The sequence below is a fragment of the Mauremys reevesii genome, linkage group 20 (assembly GCF_016161935.1).
Source record: "Mauremys reevesii isolate NIE-2019 linkage group 20, ASM1616193v1, whole genome shotgun sequence".
NCBI lineage: Eukaryota > Metazoa > Chordata > Testudines > Geoemydidae > Mauremys > Mauremys reevesii.
Window position 1 is genome coordinate 21,277,115 of NC_052642.1, and position 25,004 is coordinate 21,302,118.

The 25,004-nt window shown below is 37.1% G+C and overlaps 2 protein-coding genes across 7 annotated transcripts in view; one reads left to right on the plus strand and one right to left on the minus strand.

Annotated features, from left to right (window-relative positions):
• Positions 1-6,612, plus strand: part of LOC120387344 (transmembrane protein 211-like) — a 142,133-nt gene extending 135,521 nt beyond the window's left edge. Inside the window, exon 3 of the mRNA XM_039507968.1 lies at positions 6,264-6,612. Within this exon, the coding sequence (XP_039363902.1) occupies positions 6,264-6,490 (227 nt within the window). The 3' untranslated portion in view covers positions 6,491-6,612. The remainder of the gene's footprint in view (positions 1-6,263) is intronic.
• A 1,657-nt stretch (positions 6,613-8,269) lies between these two features.
• SPATA22 (spermatogenesis associated 22) lies at positions 8,270-24,626 on the minus strand. Of its 6 annotated transcripts, XM_039507965.1 has the most exons (11): positions 24,209-24,625; positions 23,221-23,366; positions 22,889-22,942; positions 22,143-22,268; positions 21,568-21,696; positions 19,879-19,939; positions 19,639-19,734; positions 17,655-18,012; positions 15,907-16,036; positions 13,293-13,390; positions 8,270-11,903 (listed from the first exon to the last, which is right to left on the minus strand). In XM_039507965.1, the coding sequence occupies exons 4-11, from the start codon at positions 22,183-22,185 to the stop codon at positions 11,712-11,714; spliced, it is 1,107 nt and encodes a 368-aa protein (XP_039363899.1). In that variant the 5' UTR covers positions 22,186-22,268; positions 22,889-22,942; positions 23,221-23,366; positions 24,209-24,625; the 3' UTR covers positions 8,270-11,711. The 6 variants fall into 6 exon arrangements, with proteins under 6 accessions (XP_039363899.1, XP_039363900.1, XP_039363901.1 ...); XM_039507966.1 differs by having other exon boundaries at positions 22,143-22,942; positions 24,209-24,626; XM_039507967.1 differs by having other exon boundaries at positions 22,143-22,264; positions 22,889-23,366; positions 24,209-24,626.
• Between the last annotated feature and the right edge of the window lie 378 nt (positions 24,627-25,004).

A 25,004-nucleotide genomic window follows, 5' to 3' on the forward strand; every position in this document is an offset into this window, starting at 1 on the left:
GCAAAATACTGAAGTTGAGTTACATTTATTTTGTTTTATTTGCATATTCATATGTGAAATGGAATGGAACTGAATGTGATTATTCAGGGTCAGTCTTTTACCATAGTACTTCTTGTTGTTGCCTTTCACAAAAACCCTGGGCCAGATTGACTGCTTTGCTTTTGGAGCTCCAAAGTAAATACACTTGGAGTGACAGAAGCAGTTCACAATTCTCCGTTTTTGAGGGGTCTTTACTCAGGGCTACCTCCTAAAAATAGGGGGGCCTCTCCCAACACAGCTTTGACCAGAGAGGCTCCTGTAGTGTCCTGAGTTGATTTTAACATTGTCCTTCCCACTACTGAATTACTAGGGAGTTCAATTCCCCCTTGGGTGCAGCTTCTTTCATGTCCTATTGGGGTGAATCTAGCTTCAAACGTTAAAAACCAAAATGGGACATTATTTTTTCAAGTGTTTTTTGTTTATTTTTAAACTCTCATGCAGAACAGAGCACATGTAGCTCTGCTCCGCCTCTTTGGTAAATCTTTGTTTAATTTTGTAGATATGTATTCTTAAACTGAAACATCCAAACCATAGCAGAGAATAAATAAAGCCCTGCATTTTATAGGACACCTTTGTATTCCCGAGAAATGTGTTTTTGTATGTTGACTATGTGCTGTGCTAAATTATTGGAACCATCAAAAGGAATGTGTATATAGTCAGGGTATCATTATGTTTATCAGTTCATAAATTCCCCAGGGAGACTGTTGATCTCTGCTTCCATCTTCCAGAATTTAGAGATTAGATAGTCACTATCCAAACTAACAACAGGCATCTGATATGAAATAAAATCCTCCACCTGTGCTTGTACATCTTGATAACAGTGGTTTCCCCTCTCTAATTCTTTTCAGAGTTTAACCTTAATTAAAGCATCTTTATAACTATTTTATTATAAAATATTCAAAGGGTTTAAGTATGGGTTGTCTCAGGCTTTTACTATTTTTATTGTTTAAGGAGTGCACATTAGTGGACTTTGTAAAACATACATACAGAGACACACAGAAAATGATTCCAAGTGGCTTACGGTTCAACTCATTTAACTCCAATGTACTGAAGAGCAATTCATATGCAAGAAGATGTGAATATATCATTGGCAGAGAGATAGCACAACAAGCTTTATGGGTGAAAAAGGTGGGATTTAAATAGAGATAGGCCCAATCCATGAAGTTTGATTCTAGAACTGGCATAAAATTTTGGGAGGTCTCTTGACTATTCAGAGAAAGTAGTGAGAACTTACGATTTGATTCTGCTCCAGTTTACATCAAGACTCCTTTTAACTTTAATAGGAGTAGGTCCTTGGTCTTATTTTTGCACAATTTGATAAAGTCTCTGGAAAAGATGGATTTCCTCATTGGTGCCTTATAAACTAACAAGTTCAGTTTAAAGGAAAATGGGGGGAAAGCAAGAAGCTAAACCCTGACATGAAATACTTTTATTAACTATGGTTACTTTCATGTATAGTTGTTGTATTGCACTATTCACAAATCTAAGCTTAACTAAGGTTTCTCTCTCCCCTTGTCATGATGGATAAGGCTGTTCATATATCCAAAGACGGCGCTAGCCCTCTGAGGGCCTAAAGCAGGAATATTTTTGCCCCACCCCCAACATATACTAAAAAAGCAAATAGGGGGGCCCTTTGAGCTGCTCAGGGCCCTAAGCAATTGCTTATTCTGCTTATGCCTAGTGCCAGCACTTCACCTATCTCATCCTACACTTAGGAGACTTGAACAGCCTTGTAGAAAGAATTGGAAAGTATGACTGGCTACCCATGGCTTTGCTGGCCATAGTGCCTTAGGAGCATTGTAGATGAGTGCCCTCTAGATATTGTATAGAACATTGCAGCTCAGTCAGCAGTTTTACACCTGTTTAAAGTGAAATAAAAAATGTGAAATTATATAATTAATTTTTAAAAGAAAAAATAATTTATTATTATTTCAAGTATTACATATTTCATTTCAGTTATTCTGGATGATTATAATCTAGGAAGTCACATTCTATATGGTATCTTCTGAAACAAACTTAGTCAACAGGATTTCCATAACTTCTTAACTAAGGATCTTAATGCAATGGAAGAACCAGTACACTATACTTTATTAGCTTTATTTAGAATAGACCTTGAAATGACAGAAAATGGTGCTATTTTTCCTAAGAGAGAAAAATACAGCAACAGTAATTTCAAACTTTTTGTACAAAATGTACTGAATTCCGTAAGTAGAAGTGCCTGCCTCTCTGGTATTATATATGCTTATTACGAAAAGAAATATACTGAGATGATGTTAATGCTTCAATTTGAAACCTCTGAACCCAGAAATTTGCTTTAAATTAAGAAAGAAGCCCTTTCTGGTTTCTTGTATGGCAAATGTTAGCCAAGAACCAATTTTTATGGCCACGTTATAAATCCTTTGAAAGAAGATTGCAGAGTGGAGACTATCAGTATGATTGGGGCATATGATACTAGTAAGCTAAGGAGGGGACAGAGGGGAGAAACAGTAATTGTTTGGGAAAGTGGAAGGTTAGAAAGCAGAAAAAAAATGTGACCTTCTCCTGTTGAACTGGCGTACATAGACACAGCTATAAACAATTTTGCAGTCAGCATTGACTATGAGTTACTGGTAAGAACCCAAGTGAGGAATTCTTAAAGGTAACAAAGATCATGTGTCAAAAGGATATTACAACAAAATAATTAATGTTTTTAATGAGAACTCTATATCTGAGGAGAGATCAATTCAAATAGTAATAAAAACCAAATGATCAGTCAAAACCGTGTTAAGTAAAATCAAATAGTTTCTTTTCATATTGAAACTCTTAGAAATTCTATGTGCTGCACATTATTGAATAGGACCTAAAACATATTTCCCGATGGTCCTGTATGTGATACACTTGAGGGAGGGGGATACACTTGAGATAATAATAACATACTGCTGAATTCTGACACATTTTAAATTGATGTTTGTTGTTTTAAAACCATGCAGAGGGATAAATGTTCTATGAAGAAGCTAACTGGATCCCCACTGTTTCTTTGTGTATTCTCCCAGCTAACTGCACCGCTGACAGACAGCGCTATTAAGTAGTCATTAGCACCGTGTCTGAAAGCTTGGCTTCTGCAGATAATAACAGGCCATTCAGTATTTTAAGCCTTTGTAAGAAGGAGGACACAGTGTGGTTCATATAACTGAGTATAATGAGGTCATTCTATGACAAGCCTGAGAATACAGAGCCATGGGCAACTTATTAGCCTATTTGATGTTAGAACAGACTGATTCCAGTGACTTTTTTCCCCTGCAAAAAGCTTCTGCCATTAATTGAGACTACAAAACATCATCACTGAATGGTAGATTGAAATATTTATATCACTGTATTGTAAAGTCTTCAAATACTTCTGATTGACTCTGTAGATAAGGAAATATATATGGACAGATATTTAAAGTGTAGCATTTGTTTGTTTTCTAAAAGCTAACAATGTGACAGAAAAATAGGAAATATTAATGTAACCAGTAGTGTTCAAAGCAGTACTAAAATGGTTTAAAAAAAAAAGTCTGCATAATTTAGCATGACAGTTTTTACTATTTTGTTTCTGATTTCTGCAAAATTTGAGGCAGTGGCTATTTTTATATTGACAATATGCACAAACTGAAATTTAAACTTTTGAGCTACCTTTTGCTCAGAACTATTCCATTTTCACTCAGAAATGGGCTTACTTTTCTTGGGAAAGAAGCCCTATTTTTGAATGAAAATTTTGTCATTTGTATTGAGTTTTTCAGCAAAATAGGCCCATTTCAAGTTTCTTCATGAAATATGAAAAACTTCACCTTTGATTATGAATATTTTGCATATCCAGTTATCATAAACTGGACAATTCTGATTTGTTTGTTAGTTGCAGTCAGGGGCAGCTCTAGCCATTTCACCGCCCCAAGCACGGCGTGCCTGTGGATGTTCCACCGAAGCTGCGGGACCAGCGGACCCTCCACAGACATGCCTGCGGGAGGTCCACCGGAGCCGCCTGCTGCCCTCCCGGCGACCGGCAGAGCACCCCCCGCGGCATGCCGCCCCAAGCACGCGCTTGGCATGCTGGGGCCTGGAGCCGCCCCTGGTTGCAGTACACAACGGTATTAATAGGTAGCTATCACAATACATGTGGATTACAGGTTAACATAAATTAATATATTTCTCTAATTTAATACCTTAGCACTTATAATAGCTTTTAAATATGCTAACTGTATGAAAACTGCCCATTCTGGTAATGCTGTTTCTTCAAGGTGGTTTCTGCAAATTATAATTTGTAGGATGTGTTGTCTTCAGGGCACTGCAGCACTTTGGAAAAGTTTGAAAACAGTACTCATTGTGTGTTGTATGAGTGTAATCTCATGACACTCAACTTTCAGGGCTGAGGATATTCAATTGGCTTATGGTCCCAATTGCCTCAGTTCCTTCTCTTCCATTGTGGAAGCTCAGTGCCTGTAGCTAGATGTGTGTGTGGAGTGTATGTGTGTGTGTAAATGGAATTTAGTTTGTCTTAAATTTATATTTTAGCAATTTAATATGCTTGTAGTAGTTATTAAGACTTTGCTGCACGTGATGCAGTCTAATTTCTTTGCAGTATGGCTTCAGCTTGGGAAAAGCTCGTATGGTGGATCTGGGCTCTCAGAGGCCTAGATTCAAGAAGTGTGCCTAGTCTCTCTCCATCTGCCTGGAGTCTGATGCACACACTCAAAACCGTGTCTGCTTAGGGGTGGGGCCTAACTGGAGCTTGGTGTGGCGCTTTCACACCCTGAGCCAGGAAAGACTTGCAGCTCTGGCTTCAGGTCATTCTTCTTTGGGAGTCCCTGAAATCTAATAATTCAGAACTGCCTAAGGCAAAGGGTCTGGGTTCTGTGCAGGGCCCAAAAACTCTGCCTTGGCAAGGCAAACCATAAGAGTCAGTGCCAGAATCAGCACTGCTTTCTGGATTCATATTAGAGGTATCAACAAGGTGGCTACCTTGATTAATGCTCAAAGAACTCCGTTTATTGGTAAACAGATTCTCTTTACACCTTCATTTGAGTTATCACAGAAAGAAACAGAAATTGGAAAGGTTGCTATTAGTTCTATTTCTACCTTTCTTTTTTCCATTGTGATTTATAGTGTGTTGTCTATTGAATGGAATGGATTCAATGGCCCCAGCTACACTAGAAGTAAACTGTCTTGCTAAAACTGTTCAAAGCAAAATACCCTAGAGTATGGGTGAATCGGACCTCTTGACATCAAATAGCCTACAAAATTTCTAAAGAATTATTGGGAAGCAAAATAAACTAATATGAGAGGTATTTGAATAAATCTTTCTTAGAGTAAGCAGGGGTGAAAGGAACAGCACGTGGGGCCACCAGTCCTCAGGAGCCAGCGCTCGGCACTGGCAGGTCCTCCGGCGTGGCTGTACTGCCCCCAGCCCTACCCCCAGCCCTTCCATGTAGTTGCGTCTCCTGTCTGGGATCTGTTCAGCCCCGCTGGAGGACAGGGCTGAAGTCGGGGTTGGGGGCAGTACAGTTGCACCAGAGGAGCTGCCGGCACAGGGTGCTGACTCCTGTGAGTGGCAGTCCCACATTCTGCTCCTTTTCCCCACTACAGTTCCCGGGGTTCAGCGGATACTGATTTCTATCTGTGGATATCCGCAGGGATAAATTTGTATCCACATAGGGCTCTACAATTCATTCTTGAAAAATGTGTCTTTCCGGTACAGTGTACTGGCAATAAATGTCTTAATGGTTTGGCATACTGACCATCCAGGCTTACTTGCACCACTGAATACCCCTGAGATATTTGAAAATATCTACATCTTTGTACACATTCACCATGTAATTATATATCATTATATATCATTCCTGATGTTCTCAGTAAGATTCCTCCCTACAACTACAGAGGTCTAGTATGGCCTAAACTGGGGGTAAAAAAAGAACCCGCAATAACAACAGTATGAACAATTTCAGGGAGCAAATCCAGTGCTGCAATGTCAAGAAAGGGCTTGAGCTATGTGTTATCTGTACCACCTTTTCATTCTACCTTGGGCTCATCTGCATACATGCTACTGTATCACAAAATCTATCCCAAAAAATCTGAGACAAATCATAGTCTTTTTGAAGTCAATGGAAATTTTGCTATTGACCTGAACTGAATCAAGATTTGCCCATTGAACATAAGAAATATTTTTCACAGGAATTCAATGTTTATTAAAAATTGCTCTCTTTTTTTTCTAGTATTCATCATGGCGTCTGGACTTTTGGTTTATCCTTTTGGCCTCAGCTCTGCTACAATGAAGAAATTCTGTGAGAATTCAAGCATATACAATGCAGGAGACTGCCAGATTGGATGGGGGTACATGTTGGCAATTGTTGGAGTCATGTTATCTGTCTTTTTACCATTCTTTGCAAAATATGCACCAAAAGAGTACATATCTCCAACTCCAATACCTACTATTTTATAGTATTTTATTAGTATTTAACAGCAAAACATTCCTTTTAATCAATGGGCAGAAAGTATTATAGCACTTCCTTTTAGCTGTATGGCTAAAAAAAAAAAAAAAAAAAAAGGGGGGGAGAGAGAGGGTCAGAATCACAGAGACCAAAAGTGCACTGATAGTCTTCCGTAAGCATGAGAAGCTAACACTCTGGAATTGAAATAAGACTAATAAGCAGCCTTTATGCTGCTCTAAACTTATAATGGCTTAATGCCTTAGTCAAAAAATCTGTTTATCCTCAAAACATCTGTCTACCTCCCAAACAGTTTATTTTATGTCTCAAAACAGTAAATCTGTTAAAAGCCTCAGTTCTCTTTTATATGTTATTAAATGTCAGAACTTTTATGAACCCAATAATTTTAAATCTGATAATGATATTTTGTTATAGTTATTATGAGTGGGGAAAAAGCCTGCTAGTAACCAGAGGCTAAAATGAAGCTTACCTATGAAAAAAGATGTATGCAAGTTCTTTTGTTTGTTTGTTTTTAATCAATGCATGTTAGGAGTGTGCCTGAATATGGTAGTATGTAGGCACATGTTTTAGTACTGGTCTAGCAATTGGGAAGTATAGCCTCCACAGTGATTGCTATACATTTTAGCTAACTTTTTGCTAAAGAGATCTAACCTTTTCAAAAGGCCCAATACTAAAATAGCTTAAAAAAGAGAAGTATATTAAGAGGAGAAGTGCATTTGTTTTACCATAGTTCTTAGATTATGATTTTGCATGGAATTGTATATAATTATTTATAGTTTAGGGGGGTTTATAAGTCTGTAAGGTAAAGACTTCATTTATAAAACATACGTGTCCGATGGCAAAAGTACCTGTGCACATTTCATCATGATGCAAGGCAGAAAGGGCCAGAGTATGATGGCCTTACTCATGCTGACTAGTATCTTGCTCCATGAGAATGTGATTTCTTGTGAAGTAAAATACTACTCAATGTGAGTATGTGTGGCAGATTTTGACTCAATATCATCCAATGTAATGTTGACTAGAAAAGTCACATCTGATGGGTATTTTTTGTGTGAAATTTATGAAGTCTAGTTCCAGCAAAGGCATTTTTGGTTTCATTACCACCAAGGACTCAAACAAATGCACCACATGCCTTAAACAAAAGAATGATTGAGTTCTAATATTACTCCATTGCCATATTTCTCCTTCAAAATTACAGTAAAATTCCTATCCAGTACCTAGGTCATAAGGATGTTATTTATTTTTAATATTTACTAGTAAAGATCTGAACCTCTTAGATTATATTTTAATACTGAACCTTACTTTTCTGCTTTTTATTTTGTCCTGTGAACCAACTGATCAAATCTATCATCTTTGTTAGTTGTATGCAGTGTTCTTATAGCCATTTGGTCCCAGGATATTAAAGACAAGGTGGGTGAGATAATACCTTTTATTAACCCACCTTCTGTTGGTAAGAAAGACAAGCTTTCAAGATTACACAGAGGTTTGGAAAAAGAGCTGAAGAAGAGCTCTATGTAAGCTCAAAAGCTTGTCTCTCTCACCAACAGAAACTGGTCCAACAAAAGATATTACCTTACCCACCTTGTCTCTCAATCTTCCTTGGTTATTTACCAAAGCCTGAGTAATAGTTATTCCTGAATTTCTTCTTTTCTGAAAAATGTGCGTGAAGGGACAGATAGAGAAATGTTGAGAAAGTATAAGAAAATGAGAACTGATAGAACAATCACTTTACTTTATTCCAATATGTATGAAAGTATTATACAATCTTGTTTACATTGTGAAGCCTTCTAAACTCAAATTAATTAAGCATTACATTATTTTCTAATAGCTGACTGTTACATAATCATGAGCTCGAAAGGGCAAATTATGCAGATACATTTATAATATAATTCAATTACATTATTAATGTTTAAAAATGCATATTTCACAGCTGAATAAAGTAAATAGAGAGAGCTCTGTGGTTTTTGTCATAGAGAACTAAGGAATGAAATCTTCTAAATATTTAACAAAAATGAAGCTGAAGGAATTTCCTCTGCCCTCCTAAAGGCAGAATAGACTTCAGTCTTCTCTGTAGCATGTAGCATTTTTAGTAGTGTCTTATGCTCATTTCATAAATTGCTGGAATAGATTGGAAAGCTTCATATAACATTCAGAAGGTAAAAATTGAGAAAATAAACAGATGATAAACCCATAACCACAAAGTAAAGAGAGAGATGCAGGCTTTTCTTTCCTAACCAACCTGTGCCTTTACAATAGAACAATTATAGAAGACAGGATCAATATTTAAAAAAATTCTCATCAACCACTGAAAATGTTATACAATGTGTAAAAATTGTATTCTGTGGGTTTTTCTCTGTTTTGTGTAATGTTTACGATTGTTCACTTAATGTTTCACTAGAAAAAGTGATTTGTTAGTGTAAATTAGAAAACATTTTTGCAAAGATTTAATTGCTTACCAAAAGTAAAATAATTTTAGATTTCTATTAATACCCATAATATATCTAGTAGACACAGAGGGCCCAATCCTATCACCACTTATAAACATAACTTTACTCACGTGCATAATTGTGCCCATCAGTAATCCAATTGAAATCAGTGGGATTACACATGTGAATAAAGTTACGTAAATGTTTGCAGGATTGGATGCATAGTTTGAAATTCCTTTATAACTTTCACCTATTTTCTCAGTAGGAGTCTTAAAATTTACAATATTGCTATACCAAACTACATATAGAAAATTTATTTTCAGTGTTTTGAACAAACGATCAAGTTAAAAACTCATGTTTTTTTCCACTGTATCCTCCACTTTCTAAGAAAGAGTGAAACTAATGCTTCCATATTGAACGTCCTTTATATAATTTTAAACATTGAAAGGAAATAACAAAAACTTAATGGAGACTGGTGAGATCTAAAATGGGGTAGACAGAATTGCCATGTAAAAGGTCCATTTTCAGAGCCAATTTATAACTCTGGGTAGAGATCATACTGTAACTGACTCAAACCAGAGTAAGCAAAGCATATACTGCAGAAGCTCCTCTGGAACTTAAATAGGAGGAATTACTACCAATACATTTGCTAACACTGATAAATCACTTTTTTAATGAGGATTGTCTGTGAGTTATATTGTGTATAATAGTTTTCTTGTTAAAAAAAACAGAAAATTTACTGGATCAGGTTCAAGTTTTATTCTAAATATATAATTTTTTAAGTGTAACTAAAAGCTGTATTTTCCATTACTGTGTTTCTGCGTTGACTAGCTGCCTCCTTTTTAGAATATTAACTGTTTTCTGTATTTGACTTGTTGAATAAAATATTTCAATTATTTTAAATGTGAAATTTACAATTGCCAACACTGTATAATAAAATAATTCACATTGTTCACTATTTTCCTGACTTTGCTTTTGTTTTACAGTTGCAGTCAGATAAGATGCACAGCAGTTACTTTAAGGGGAGACTGATGGGATAAGGAAATGGCAACTATAGGAATAATCTATATAGGTGTCTGTGTATAGAAGCATAGGCATATAAATTTATAGTTTGTGATACCTGGCCTGTACAAATATAATCCAGTTGGTAGTAGGCTGCTATCATGGGACTTGGGAGAAGCAAGTTCAGTTCCCTACTCTTTCTCCCACCTCTTGCGTGGCTTTGGGCAATTCACTTACTGTTACTGTGTGTCTCAGTTCACATCTATAAAATAGGGATAATAGTACTTCCCTACTTCACATGGATGTTGAGGATACATTAAAGATTGAGGCAATTGGATACTTCAGTAATGGGGACCAGATAAATACCTAAGATAGGCACTGCCGAGCTGTTCTGGGATGAAGCCTGTTACGTTAGCCTGTAGAAGAACTTCTACATGGCAGAGCCAGAAAAAGAGAGGCAACTTCTGCAGCTGTAGCCCAGCCAGTCAGAATATGGATCTACATATAATTTATATTTATCTGCAATGAAAATCATTTTTTAAAAAACATTTATTCTTTAGATGAAATATATGGTTAATATTTTGAAATAAAAGTTCTTATTTTCTCAAAATAATTTCTTGGAGTAAACATACTAAAAAGCAACAATAAATTCATTTAGAATTGATTATCTGATTTTTCTAAGCCATTTAGGTTAATGATGGAATTAGTACCTTATTTTGCTCCAGTTACTTACACTTGCACTGAATGATCATATAATTCAGAATTCAAGAAAATTAATTTAATTTAATTCTCAGTAAATTTCTGACATGAGACTAGATGGTTTCTCTATGAGAAGAGGCAAACAGGCAATGCACAAGGGGACGGAAATGGTATGATGAGCCTGTAGATCATTTGGGTGAACAGGTTCCCCTCAGAGTGGGCAGTGTATTCAGCCCTATACCCTCAGACATTTTGAGATCCTTTACAAGCGAAGACCATCTATGGAGAGGCCCTATACTTCTGCACTCTCTCCAGCTCCCCATGATTCTCCCCTACTCCTTTCCCCTTAAAGGGCTAAGGCTAAATTATTAACACTTCAATGGATTGTCTGTGGGGTTGGTGGAAGGGAGGATGGACATCTCCCAGTTCAGCCTTCTATAGGCCATACAGCTGTACCCTCAATGTTAGACAAAAGGGGTGAGAAATTGTGCTATGAATGGAATGTTCCTTCCACCTTCCATGATAATACTACAAAATCCATTCATTGTTTACATTCAGGGTACATTAGTTTAGCTAAAAGTTGAGTCTGTATAAATTCATGTATTTGTAACCAAAATGTAATACAGGCAGTCCTCGACTCTATGACGTTCGAGTTACAAAGAACTGCAATTAACGACGCTTCTACATGGACACCCTGATTCGACTTCCGACTATAGGTTTTGAGTTTATGACGCTTGGTCCCGCAATGGAGTAGATTGTGGTTCCGAGTTCCAACTTACAATGCAATTGTAAGGAACCAATTGTGTCGTAAAGCTGAGAACTGCCTGTATTCCTTCAGTAAAATCTAACAAACCACACAACAAAAAAATCTAGCACAATAAACTAGGAAATATAATGGTAGAAACAAACCGGAACAATTTTATTTTAATTTTTAAATAACACATACTATAATTGTGCTTTCAAGTATTTAATAAAAGAATACTTTTAATAAGAGCTATTGTAAATGCTCAAGATGTGCAGCATTTATGCTTGTTGATCAACGGGAGTGTGATCTCAACTTTAAATTATTGCTTAAATAAACATTACTTTAAACTTCATTCATTGTTTTCACATATTCTCTCATCTCAACATCTGAAGTTTTAACAAATTCTTGGAAAGTTCTTTGTTCTACAACAGTTGCAGGTCTTACAGACACACACTTGAAGATGTTCCTTTTTGTGTCATAGTTGCCCATGCACCTATGGACTCGACCTCTAATTAGTCTTGGAAGCTCACGATCCTATTTCAAAAGCATAATAATCAAAAGGTTAAAATTAATTCCCTTTTCTGACATGAACTAAGCTCTTTAAAATGTCTGAAGAATAATAGTGTTAGTAGGGGATTACTGGAGGCTAGGTAATGTTTGTGGGCAATGTCAGCTCTACAATCCCTTGCAGTTCTTGACCTTCTCTGGCAGCATCACTGCAAAGGAGCTACACCACAAGAACAACTTCTTTTGTCAATTGTCCCTACAACTCTTAGGAAAAGTGGTTCCATTAAAAGAAGGGTGCTGTGGAAAATAGTATGTTCTGAGGGAAGTTGGTAAGTACCACAAAGCTAGATGAAAAGATGTCTTAACAGTGAACAGACAAAAGACCCACAATAACTTTGGCCCAAGTCTACCCTGAGACAGGGGCGGCTCCAGGCCCCAGCACGCCAAGCGCGTGCTTGGGGCGGCATGCCGCGGGGGGCGCTCTGCCAGTCACTGGGAGGGCGGCAGGCGGCTCCGGTGGACCTCCCGCAGGCGTCCCTGCGGAGGGTCCGCTGGTTCCGCGGCTTTGGTGGAGCATCCGCAGGCACGCCTGCGGGAGGTCCACTGGAGCCGCGGGACCGGCGACCGGCAGAGCGCCCCCCCCCATGGCATGCTGCCGTGCTTGGGGCGGCGAAATGGCTAGAGCCGCCCCTGCCCTGAGATATGCACAAATTACCTTAAAAAAATTAATCAACAAACTGAGGTACCAGAAAACTTCCTGCTATATGTCCTTTGTGAGAAGAATTGAACTTTGGCCAAATTATATACATAAAACTCCTCTGGGTACAAAGAGAATTTTCCTACATCTGCAGCTAGCCATAGATAGAAGGCAATTATGCAAGCCCAGAACTGCATGGCCCTTTTATAGCCTCATTTCTGAATGGTCAGTGCTATGAAGGCATGCTTATGCAACCCAAACAGGTACACCTTTTCTAGAGGACTGCAAAAGCTCAGCAGCACCAAGGGGTTGGTGTGGGTAAACTACAAATAAAAATATGCAGAGCACACCTTGAAAAAGAGTGAATTTTGCCGCATAACTTCTCTACTTTATACTTGTTTCCCTCCAAAATCCCAATCCAGCTTTCCACAACCTAAACAAACTCTTCTCAAATTTAATTTGATCTGAGAAAGCCCCAAGACACTTGCACAAACATTTCTCAACAAATTTTGGCAAAACGGGTTTGGGCTTGCCTGAACTGCAACTGTATTTACTGCCACAGACCCAATAAGCAGTTTGTTCACTTTGTATGGAAAGTGAACAATACAACTTTTAACTTTATTTTATACATTAGAAGTTAGTGTTAACAGAATATGTGTTATTAACCTCCTGACTGCACCACATATAGTATATTCTGTATAAACATAGAAAATACTTACAATTTCATAAAATACACATGGCAGACTCTCCTTTCCATCTCTCAAGACAAAACTTTTTGCTCCATATGCTCCAGGTGTGACTGCAGAATCAAGTGTGCCTAAACAATATGTCAAGAAGTAAACAAGGATGTAAACATGCGAGCACTATTAAAGCCTGTGATCTACAAATATTAAGTGACATTAATATTCAATAGACAAAAATACTAAGCAACATACTGATGTCAGTCGTCTAACTAGCACAGTTTCCACTGACATCAGTGGGAATTCTACTGCAAATTAAGGGCTACATATGGCACACTAATAGTAAATTCACATATTTTGTCTCTGAAGTAGGTGAAAAACTATACTTTTCATAAGCATGATTATAAACTGATTAGTTCCCTAGGTACTGGTGCATGAGAGATCCAGTTTTCTTAAAGCTGTACTTACTCATATATGCAAATCAATTCTAAACCATTAAAATTTGTAACCAACATTTCCAAGTTAAAAGAGTCCATGAGTTCATGTTACATTTGGTATCCCCAGCCACCCCAACTCTTAAAACAATTGGTCATCTCCAGCTTCCTTTGTCAAATTCTATTTTTAAGTAACATCAATAAAAGTGAAATAGGTTGTAAAAATAATTCAAATTCAGAAGAACTCCAGGTTTGGACTGATTCCCAGGTTAATTCTATTAAAAAGTTATTGCAGAACTCTGGTACCCTTGCTATATGGATTTTTCATTGCAAATTTTCTTTCTGTTTCTTAGCCTCAATAATATCTCAAGCTTTAATTATTTTAATTCTATAAAAAATGTAATAATCCTGAAAAATAGACAGAAAGTCTGCTACTACACTCTTAACTGATGTTGTGATGGCTTTTTATATAGTGTGGATTAGTCTCTCGGGTATATGAAGAGGGGGCTATATGATGGGGCATAATTTAGCAACAACAAATCAGGAAAAAGATCTTGGCGTCATCGTGGATAGTTCTCTTAAGACGTCCACACAGTGTGCAGAGGTGGTCAAAAAAGCAAACAGGATGTTAGAAATCATTAAAAAGGGGACAGAGAATAAGACGGAGAATATATTAAAGCCCTTATATAAATCGATGGTACGCCCATATCTTGATTACTGTGTACAGATGTGGTCTCCTCATCTCAAGAAAGATATACTGGCACTAGAAAAGGTTCAGAGAAGGGCAACTAAAATGATTAGAGGTTTGGAACGGGTCCATATGAGGAAAGATTAGAGGCTAGAACTTTTCAGCTTGGAAAAGTGGAGACTAAGGGGGGATATGATAGAGGTATATAAAGTCATGAGTGATGTGGAGAAAGTAGATAAGGAAAAGTTATTTACTTATTCCCATAATACAAGAACTAGGGGCACCAAATGAAATTAATGGGCAGCAGGTTTAATACAAATAAAAGGAAGTTCTTCTTCACACAGCGCACAGTCAACTTGTGGAACTCCTTGCCTGAGGAGGTTGTGAAGGCTAGGACTATAACAACGTTTAAAAGAGAACTGGATAAATTCATGGAGGTTAAGTCCATTAATGGCTATTAGCCAGGCTGGGTAAGGAATGGTGTCCCTAGCCTCTGTTTGTCAGAGGGTGGAGAGGGATGTCAGGAGAGCGATCACTTGATCATTACCTGTTAGGTTCACTCCCTCTGGCATTGGCCACTGTCAGTAGACAGAACACTGGGCTAGATGGACCTTTGGTCTGACCCAATACGGCCGTTCTTATGTTCTTATGTAAGAAGTTAGGTTGTGCTCATCCTTTTATCAAAGAGTTCAAATTTTATAGACAAAGTTCCAAGCTTCACCAATAAAATTCTTCATCAGTTTTCTAAGTACAGACAGGTTTTAGATAGTGGGCACAGTTAATCAAATCAGCCACAGAGAGATGTAAAGAGGACTTTCTTCTGTCAGCTAAACCCATTGCTGCTGGAGGGAAATTCATCCCTTTGGGATTCATGTAGTGTTTTCACCTCTGCTGTGTGTAAGGGTTCCTACAAATGAGCGAGGCAATTTTAATTTGTATCACATACCATGAGAATTCTACCAAAAGGAACTTCTTCAGAGAGCTATATCAGCAGACTGTCTAGCCACCGTGGCCATCTCCCCTTTTCAGCAAGCTCACTTTTGATGATGAGCTCTCCTCTATACCTTTACCTTTGTACCCACCTGTTAAGTGGAGTTGTGGCTGCTTTGCACAATGCTACCAAAACCTGAGTAGAGTTTTCATCCCCTGGAAACTCCACACCTCTTTTTATCAGCCTAAGCCACTGATTAAATTAGCACAATTCATTTTATACTGCCCTTGAACCTTGGCTAGAAAATATAATAACAGAAATCAAGACAAGAGTAGAAATATTAAGATGGGAAGAGTTTAAATATTGTAGGGTGCCGTGCTCGTATTTTGGTCATCTTTGATATATGGACAATTGTCCGGATATGAAATTAATTGGAGGCTCATGTCAATATTAAAAGGAAAATGGGTCAAATATTAATAAAAATTTGAGAACTTGTTCTTTAAATATTTTTACTATTGTTGCTCTACAGTAAAAACTGCATTGTCTTTGTGGGACTGACCCACCAATATTCTTAACTATAGCATAAACCAATATACATACCTAACACTTCAAATAATAGTGCAGTTTTATAAGTATACTGGCTCCAATGCTTCATACTTTCAATGACTGCACTTATAATTCGCAGAGAATTATCATTTTCTTTAAGTTTTAATTGATATGCTGGAACTTTCTTTCAGGGAAAGATGAAAACTCAAGTTAAATAGAGACGTTTACAGTCTTTAAAGTCAGATAGATAATTACACATTGGTCTTATGTTAATTATCCAGTATTTAAAATGAAGACATTATTTAATTTATTTAGATTAATAAAGCACAAATAAACCACTGTCCAATATAACTTGTTTTATGATATCACAAAAATCACACAATAGATTACTGTTTCTGCTCAAATAAATAAGTACCCCTATTCAAAACAATGGTCACACAATCCTCCTTCACACCCACACCCATGCAAAAGGCATTTCATAAAATGAAGATTTTATTTAGGAATTGGACTTTCTAACGTGTCTAAATTACTTCAGAGCACAAGTCCCAAAATCCGCACTAATTGGAGAGAATAAGTAGTACTTGACAAAATCCCATGGACATGCACCAGACCACTGATTTGAGTCCAGCCAAGTGGAAAACAATTGCTGGCAAGACAAAGAAATAATATAAACATACTTGAAACACACAAGTTTGTGCCGCCTACTTCATACTGAGTAGCAGATAGAAACAAAGTCATGACTAGCAGTTGTCTAAAACATACACAAATAAATCTAATAAATAATGAACAGCTATTTTGTTTCTGATTTATACTGTACTACCTTGTGAGTCAACATTGACCAAATAGATAATTATAATTCATTTGTGAATGCTGGGCATGGCATGGAGGTACAGAGAAAAAGAAAGTTATATCTTTAGGTACAATGGGATTTTTGTTGTTAAAAACATAAGTAATGGAAACATTGCTTAGTCTAAATTTGTGCTATTTTTGACAGGGAAATTGCATTTAGCAAATTAAAAAAGAAATGCAAGAGTGAGGGATGCACCAAATGTAAACAGAGGTTTAAAGAACAGAAGAAGAGATTAAAATCAGTCAGAATTTCTATTTTTATTAACAAGCTGCATTAACAAGAGCTATGAAGTGTGCCAACAGTTTTGAAAAAGGTTTTGTAAATGCATAAGAAGAGTAAACTAGAGTACAATACTCAGCAAGAGATATATTTGTTCTCCTTACAGAAAGGAACTTCAACTACAGAAACTAGGAGACAAAAACAGTTTTTCTAAAAGCAGAGCAACTCTTTACCATTCAACAAACAGTTGAAGAATAAGAGCCACTATATACCACTATATTGCATTCCTCACAACATATGACTTGAAGAAGCATAATTTTATTTCACTAGTAAAAATGATTTCAATAAATTACATTAAAGCAAGGGCATGTCTTTCTTTAACACAATTCAAAAATGTTGCTGCCAACATTTCAACAACATTTCCTGGGACATATCTAAGAAAAGGCCAGGACTCTGAGCAGAAGGCTGACCAAGGTGTGTGTGTGATCATAGGGCGTAGTGGTAACTGCTTGCGAATGTTTGGAAATTTTAGGTTATTTTAATATGAAAATCTTAATTCCAAGGCTTCCCAAAGTTGAATTAATGGAGGCCTCCCAAAGCTAGAATTCATGTTGGCTTCATCTGCCCTCGAACAACTTTCCCTCCCCCAACTGGCATCTGTCCCCTTATTATTTTCTTGGGAAATGTCCTGAGGTCTGTAATTTCTTCCCCTTCCTACTCCCCAAAATTTTACCTGAATCATTTTGTCTTCTGGAACATGATCAAATTGTTTTTCATTAACTTTATTTTGTTGAATATTATGTTTAAATTTATATGCTGGACTATGATCCTGTAGACTTCTTGATGTGGTGCTGGATATAACTGGCCATTGTGCTTTGGATGAACATATTCGTCCTGTTACAGTTGTCTCAATATGCTGTGATGCCTTATGATGGTCAGGTAGTTTGTGCTGCTGAACAGTTCTCAGACTATTTGAGATATTCTCAAACTTTCGAATGATTCCACTATCGGATATCAAATTGATTCTGCTACTTGGCGACATATGCTCATTTCTGTTCCAAACTTTAGCATTGGTATTCTTTTCTTCTGCTCTGCAGTGCAACATTATATATGATTCAATATCACAATACCTATTGAAATATTGACCTGCATATTCAAAATGTATATAAGTACATTCCATAGATTATTCTGTGACCTTTTTAAAAAAACACCTTGTATTTCTTTAAGCCCTGATAAAGTGCTTAAACATGTGCTTAACTTCATCCTTATTCAGGATAGTGATTAAGTATGTGGTTAATTTTACACATGTGCTTAACTCCCATTAACTTCAATGGGTTTTAAACATGTGCTTAACTGATGTCCTGAACAGGGATGCTTTCCTGAAACAGGACCTTAAAATTTATCAAATTCAATACATTGTAAATGCAAGTTCTCCAAATTATAGAAAAGAATTCGCTTGTGAACCCTCATCCCAGGGTCACTGCTCAAAAATTCCTCCTACAATTGGCTGTAAGGCTAGCTGTATGATTTCAGGACCTTACACTTCATAAAGAAAACCAATTAACTGCTTCTACGTCCAGTCCTGCCACTGGAGCTGAAGTTAGGGAGGTCTTGTCAGAAAGATATTTACTCTCCCACTGATCTTACAGCTGGAAATAGAAAGAGAGAACTATCCTGTGGATGGGAGTGTTTCCATGGGATGTGGGGCCTCCAAAAAAGCACAGCCCCAAGCAACCACTTGCCTGAATTGTAATAAGGCTCAATACTGACTTTCCAGTTAAGATTCAAGTTTGCCTGAACTTCTTTCTGTATAAATAATGGACAATCATTGCCCTCATTCACAACACCACCTCCCAATGTAGTCAGTAGGAGTTCATCACATAAGGCTATATCAGACACCAAATTTTAAGCAGAATTCAGCATAGCTAAAAAGTTTTGCTTGAAAGTTCATGGCACGATATGGCCTATGGCATGGAAGCAGGAACAAACCCTTCCATATGTGCGTATATGTTTTGAAATTCTAACAACAAATTGTGTTTATTTGTATCAATTTACATGGGTAGGTGCATTAAAGGATCCAGATTTTGCAACTGAAAATTATTTTTTGAAATCACATCTAAAATTAGAAGAAACAAATTGGACTCTGGAATTCTTCCTAATTATCCCAGAAGTTCTACTGGCTCTCTACTGATCACCTTTCATTCCAAGGCATTTATTTGTGTAGTTCCTGATTCAGCAAATAGACAATGTTTTGATGAATTGGAACCATTGAAATAAAAATGCAAATTTGGTTTGAAAGTGTACAAAATTTGCAGTATATATAGCTGGTAATCGTGCCCAAAGAGGCTAATATACCATTAGAAATAAATTATTAGTTAAAAGATAAATTAGATAAGCAACATTGCCAACTCAGAGTTGTCTGGAAGGGAAATTTTAATTGATTATTAGAGTGCTGCCTGTGTAAAGACTGCAGGAGTAGACTTTTATGCCTGATCCAAAGTGTACTGCAGTCAAAGGAAAGCTTTACATTGATTTCAGTGGACATTGGCTCAGAATTAGAATATAGGTTGGGAAGCATGGCAATGATCTGAGACTCAGAAAGTTTCTTTTGAATGTTATAAGAACATGGAAACATATAAGAAATATCAGATTTACTTTCATATAAGAATAAGTATTTTTCTGTTTAATGATAATAAGAAATTCTAAATTTTACCAACCTCAAAATATTCAGGTTCTTTCCAGTATTTGATATATTAGGCTTTGATGTGTTTTGTTGTTTCAATAGAGAAGGAGCCATAGAAGGTTCTATTTGGCTTTCAAAGAAACATTTTAAATGTTAGAATGACAGAGTAGCAGCCTGATTATAGGTTAAACATGTGAATTGTATTTTATGAAATAATTAAATGAATAAGTCACTAAAAGAAAACTAGAAGGCAAAAAAGTTTGGTTTTACATACCCACTGTTTGTTGTTTTCTGTAGTTGAGCCAGCTCTGGCTTTGCAATTTCCCACCCTAATTCTTAAAAGACAAAGGATGGCATATGGATAAAAACTGAAAATACATATATGTACTAAATATACTTAGGCCCTCTCCTGCAAAGACTTATGTATGTGCTTTGTGCGTCATAAGAAACCAAATGCCACCTGCCTCAACAGGTGGGGGAACTGATGGAGCTGGCGGGGAAAGGGACAGTCCCAGCAGTGAGGGAGGACACTTGTTGACGGACACCAGGTACCTCCTCCTATGCTCATGCCCTACTGGAGTCTTTGGTACCGTTTGGCCGGTTGGAGGGAAGAGACACCGACTGGCTCACATTCCCCAGCTTGAGGGATATAACAGGGAAGATGAGCCATGTGAAGTCTCTTTTGGCTCTGTTTCAGCAGCCCCACCCTACCCACACTGAACTAAGAAGGGGAATCCAGCCTAACAGATGCTGCGGGTCTCACCAATTGCCCATTTGGGATCAGGAAGGAATTTTTCTCTCATAAGGGTCAATTGCCAGAGGCACAGAGAGCATTTTAGCCTTCCTCGTAGCACCTCCAAGCCACAGTAGATTAGGCAGAAATGCACTTAGTATCTAACAGAGATACTTGGTGGAGTTGCTAATTCAACACAACATGCAGAAGGTTTCCAGTGCCATTAAAAGGATAAAATAAGGGTTCCACGAGGAAAAAGACATGAGATTTTGCTGATGGGAGTTGGGCTCATGGGATAGGGTCAGACATTGTGGCTCATGTGGGTGGAGGTCCCCACCCTTCTGCACTCTCTGTCCCCTTGATGGAAGGGTGAGATTGGTAGGTCTCAGAGCAAGATGAGTCATGGAGGGGGAGGTAGGCCAAGGAAAGCATAACCCAAGTTATGGGTTATTTAGTAGCAACCTGTAACCCCCACACTGGAACCACTTAAAATGCCTGTTATATGCGAATATGGGTGATGGGTGGGTAGCACACCTCCCCTGTGTTTAAGTTTAATAAAAAGTTTCACCCAGCCATTTAAAATCCATCCATGGGTCTGTCTTAGATCAATGGGGAATTTGGTTGATTGATATTGCACAACTTTTTTTCAAAGTGAGTTTTAATTAACCTTTTTTTCTAATTGATGTTTAAGCTACCAGTTTAGAACTGTCTGTAGTAAGCACAAAGACATTTTTATTTTAAGCAGTAATTGTAGGGATAACAATGATGACAATAAATAATCCTGGCAGAATTCTATGTCAGAGCCTTTTAAAAACACAGTATTGGGGACAGATTATTTCTCTTTTACAAGACTACAATAGCACACTATAAATGTTCCATCCTGTAACAAGGACCTTGAATTTCTATTTAAACCACCCAAACCCAAAAGGTCACCATTTCAAGAGGCATTTAAATGCCAACATTCTACTTCATTCTCTAAAACAGAAAAAAGTCAACTTCCCTGCAAGCACACATTAAAAGGGCTTAATTATACAGAAGAGAATGAAATTTACTGTAGGACAGAAAAGAATAGAACATATTTGTCTCTCACAAAATGAATTTTTCTACAGAAAACTTAAAGCATGCTTGTGAGCTCTAGATAAAGATGGCTAAAACTTTTAAAAAATCTTGTTATAAAGTTCACATTAAAATTGCCTTAAATGCCATGTGTGTTTTTTTTATCTTATTTACCAGTTGTTCTAGCAGAAAAGTCATAACTATGAGTCACAGTGCTGGTACTTGGCTCATTTTTAAGTGGATTTGAAGTTAGCGGCTGTCTGGTTCTTTTTTTCTGATTAAACAGTGGTACAGGTAGACAACCTAAATATAAATTAAAATAACTGTATCATATACTGTTGGAAAGCCATGAAATCCTTCTGACTAAGGGATATACAATCTACATTTTCCATGCATAAAATGGGTATATGATAATTACTGAATTAACATTTCTATCCATTATTATCATCTTTATTATTTATTTTATATCACCTGAAAGTGTGGTACTTCATAAGGAAGACAAGGGAAGAGTTTACAGTCTAAAACCCCAGTCCTGCAAACACTTGCACATTTGCTAAACTCTTCACTCTCTGAATGGTTCCACTGAGTTCTACACTACCACTATGACCTCAACCCTCCAATAAGGTACATATTTAGTGGAACTCTATTTGAGCACAGGGGACTGGCTTAGTAGAAAGTGTTTGCAGAATTGAGTAAATACATTGATAAAATGATTTTCAAATTGTACAGTAATAAAAAGTAATTGATACCTGCTGTGCTACGAGATGAATTGTCACTTAAATTTCTCTTCATTTCTTTCACAATATCCAAATATGCAATAATTTATTAACTATTCCAAATTCCCCGTGTGAAAGTTATATTTCAATTAAATCTGCCTGTAGAAAAAAATCTCTAATTCACATTATAAATATAACTAAAGTACATGCAGCTTTTCATCAGCTTCATTTCATTATTTGTGTAACAGTTTATGTATATCAATTTAGGCACATTATTAACTTTACTTGTGTGAGTAGTCTCACTGATTTCTGTGGTACCATTAATGTGCATAAAATGATACTACATGAGTAAGACTTTCCAAGATCAAGGCCCCCATTATTATATTTTTTAAGTAAAATAAAATATTTTGCATAGTTACATCTATTTTGGTCCAGGTTTATTTTTAATAAATTTAAACATTCTAAAAAATCTTCCCCTTTGAAATGAAAACAAATCGTTATAACTTTCAATTCAAAGGGTAATTTTGTATAAGTCCCTGAAAATAGGGAATTAAAATGAAAGTGATGATTTAACCATAACTTTAACATTGTTATAAAGTGTGGTGCTATAATAAACCCGGAAAAGTTAATCATCAAAATAGAATGCCTGATGGTTATGAATAAGAACTGAAGGTTTAACTATTTTATGAAAAATAGTGCCACTGCACCCATTGCACACGATGTGAAAATGGAAGAGATAAATTTGCTCTTCTAACAGCCCAAAACCTTTAAACACTTCCCTTTTGCAGCAGGTATTTGATATGACCAGAATCCATCATTATAAACTGGAGATTCTGTGGGAAGAATTAACAGAAATTAACTTTTAAAGTACATTCACATTTGACAAACATGAATTTTTATTTGCCATGCTTCCTTTCTGAGTAATCTGTGACAGTATTATAAGTAGAAACAGTGAATTAGAATACACACATGGTATTTTATTCCTAGACCACACAGTTTGAGTTGCTATTTCATGTACATCATTTCACTTTAAATGTTTAAATGGCTTTAATCCTATCTGACCTGGTGTCATATATTTGTGCACATAAAATCACTATAACAGAGTAATTACATTTTGCTCATTTCTAGATGTGATGAGTTTTGTAAAACTTTTGTAAAATGATATGCAATTGTGGTACTATATAAGCAGTGTTGCCAACTTTCTTCATTTTATTGTGAGTCTTGAGATACTGGGTGTTTCTACTGAAGCTTCACCTACTGGAATCAAGAGACTGCATGAGAATCATAGCTTTCATTAAATAAATACATATATAAATAAATGTATGTTTCTAGCCCTGGGTGCAGAGAAAAGCTTGAAAAAGTTAAGCAAGTCCTATATACCTTAAAGCCTCAGAAATCTAAAGAAAAATAAAAAGAACCCCAAATTTATTATTTTTTAATATTATTTTTAACCAATATTGTCATTATGGGGGTCCTGACTCCTAATTTTTTAATGTTTGAATTTACGGTTGCCATATCTGAGATACAAAAAAAGAGGACTTCCATAAAACTGGACAACCCATAAAACTGGACAGCTGGCAGTGTTTACTGAGTACCCTTACAGATTTCCCAGGACAGCTACCTCAAAAAAGTCATGATCCTGGGAAAACCTGGACAGGTAGCAATGCAACTTAGAGTTGGCCGTATTGTATAGTGGTGATCCAGCAAAAAATATTCTTGTATGTTTACAGACTGGAACTAAATTAATAATAATAATAACAAAAGTCACAAACACGTTAATTACTTGCCCCAATTCTTAGCATATAAAATGCTGCAAATACTTATGTACATGCTTAACTATGATTTGTGTTATGTCTTTCATGTTTGTAGGATCAGAGCCCACCTAATACATAAGATAGACAGACTATATATATATAGCTAATTTATAACCTAGTTTATGTCATGGACATCAATGACAGATGCACATGCATAAATTAGGGCAGAATTTGGCCCTGAGATCTGTAATAGTTTGTATTTCAAACACTTTTTGGTGGTTCCACAACCCATCAATGAAAATAAATGTGTGAGATTTGTAAAATGAAGCAAAGTAAAAAGCATACAATCCTGCAATTTAATTTTATGGCCTCGGCTCTTGCTGTGCTGTGTGTGATTTTAGTGACTTTTAGTTCCTTGATGTTGAGATAAAAACGTGTCCACTGCTAACGACTGAGGGACAAGCCCCTGACAGGTCAAGGAGCTGAGGAGAAACTGGGGTAAAACCCTTCCCCGGGCTTAGGAAAGCGGGAAAACCCAGCTCCAGGATCAGGGTGCAAGCAGCTGGGCTGAAACTCTGCCCAGAGCTAGTGAACGGGGCTGAGGGAAGGCTGATGTCAAGCCCGCCAAAAATCAACGGTTGGAAAAAGCGGTTACTCCAGCGCGCGGGGCGGGGAGGCGGGAAAGCGCAGACTAGCGCTCCATTCCGCCGTGCTCGCGCCTTCTCTGCACAGCTCGGGACTGGGGGAGACTGAGGAGGGTGAACATGTGTGTGGAGGGTGGGGGGCTGTGTCGGGCACAGATGATAGGAAGCACACAGCCCCGTGAGGCAAGCACAAGCTAAGCAGGGAGAGTGGTTGCACAAAAAGAATAAACTCATTTCCCATTGCATCTGGGCTTGCCTAGGTGGCGCCAGAAGCCCAACAGAAACATGCAATAAACCCTCCTGAACTCTAACTATAAACTTATCCCCCTTCTCCGGCCTGTGACAGGCTTTCCCCTCAACAATCAGCTCTGGGCTGGATTTCACCCTAGTTTCTTTTCACCCTTTATCCTCTGAGTGGCTTTTTCTTCAGCCATTAGTTCTGGGCAGGCTTTTACCTCTGCAAGAAAAAATGTTATGAAAATAAAGTACCTGGGAAC

What these genes read in the sequence shown, in the direction of transcription:
- SPATA22 (XM_039507964.1), bottom strand. Translation starts at nt 22,185, where the DNA reads ATGAAGAGAAATTTAAGTGACAATTCATCTCGTAGCACAGCAG. An exon ending in ACTATTATTTGAAGTGTTAG is followed by an intron (nt 13,391 to 15,906) that starts GTATGTATATTG and finishes CATATTGTTTAG; the next exon opens with GCACACTTGATTCTGCAGTC. An exon ending in CATGTGTATTTTATGAAATT is followed by an intron (nt 11,904 to 13,292) that starts GTAAGTATTTTC and finishes CTTTTGAAATAG; the next exon opens with GATCGTGAGCTTCCAAGACT.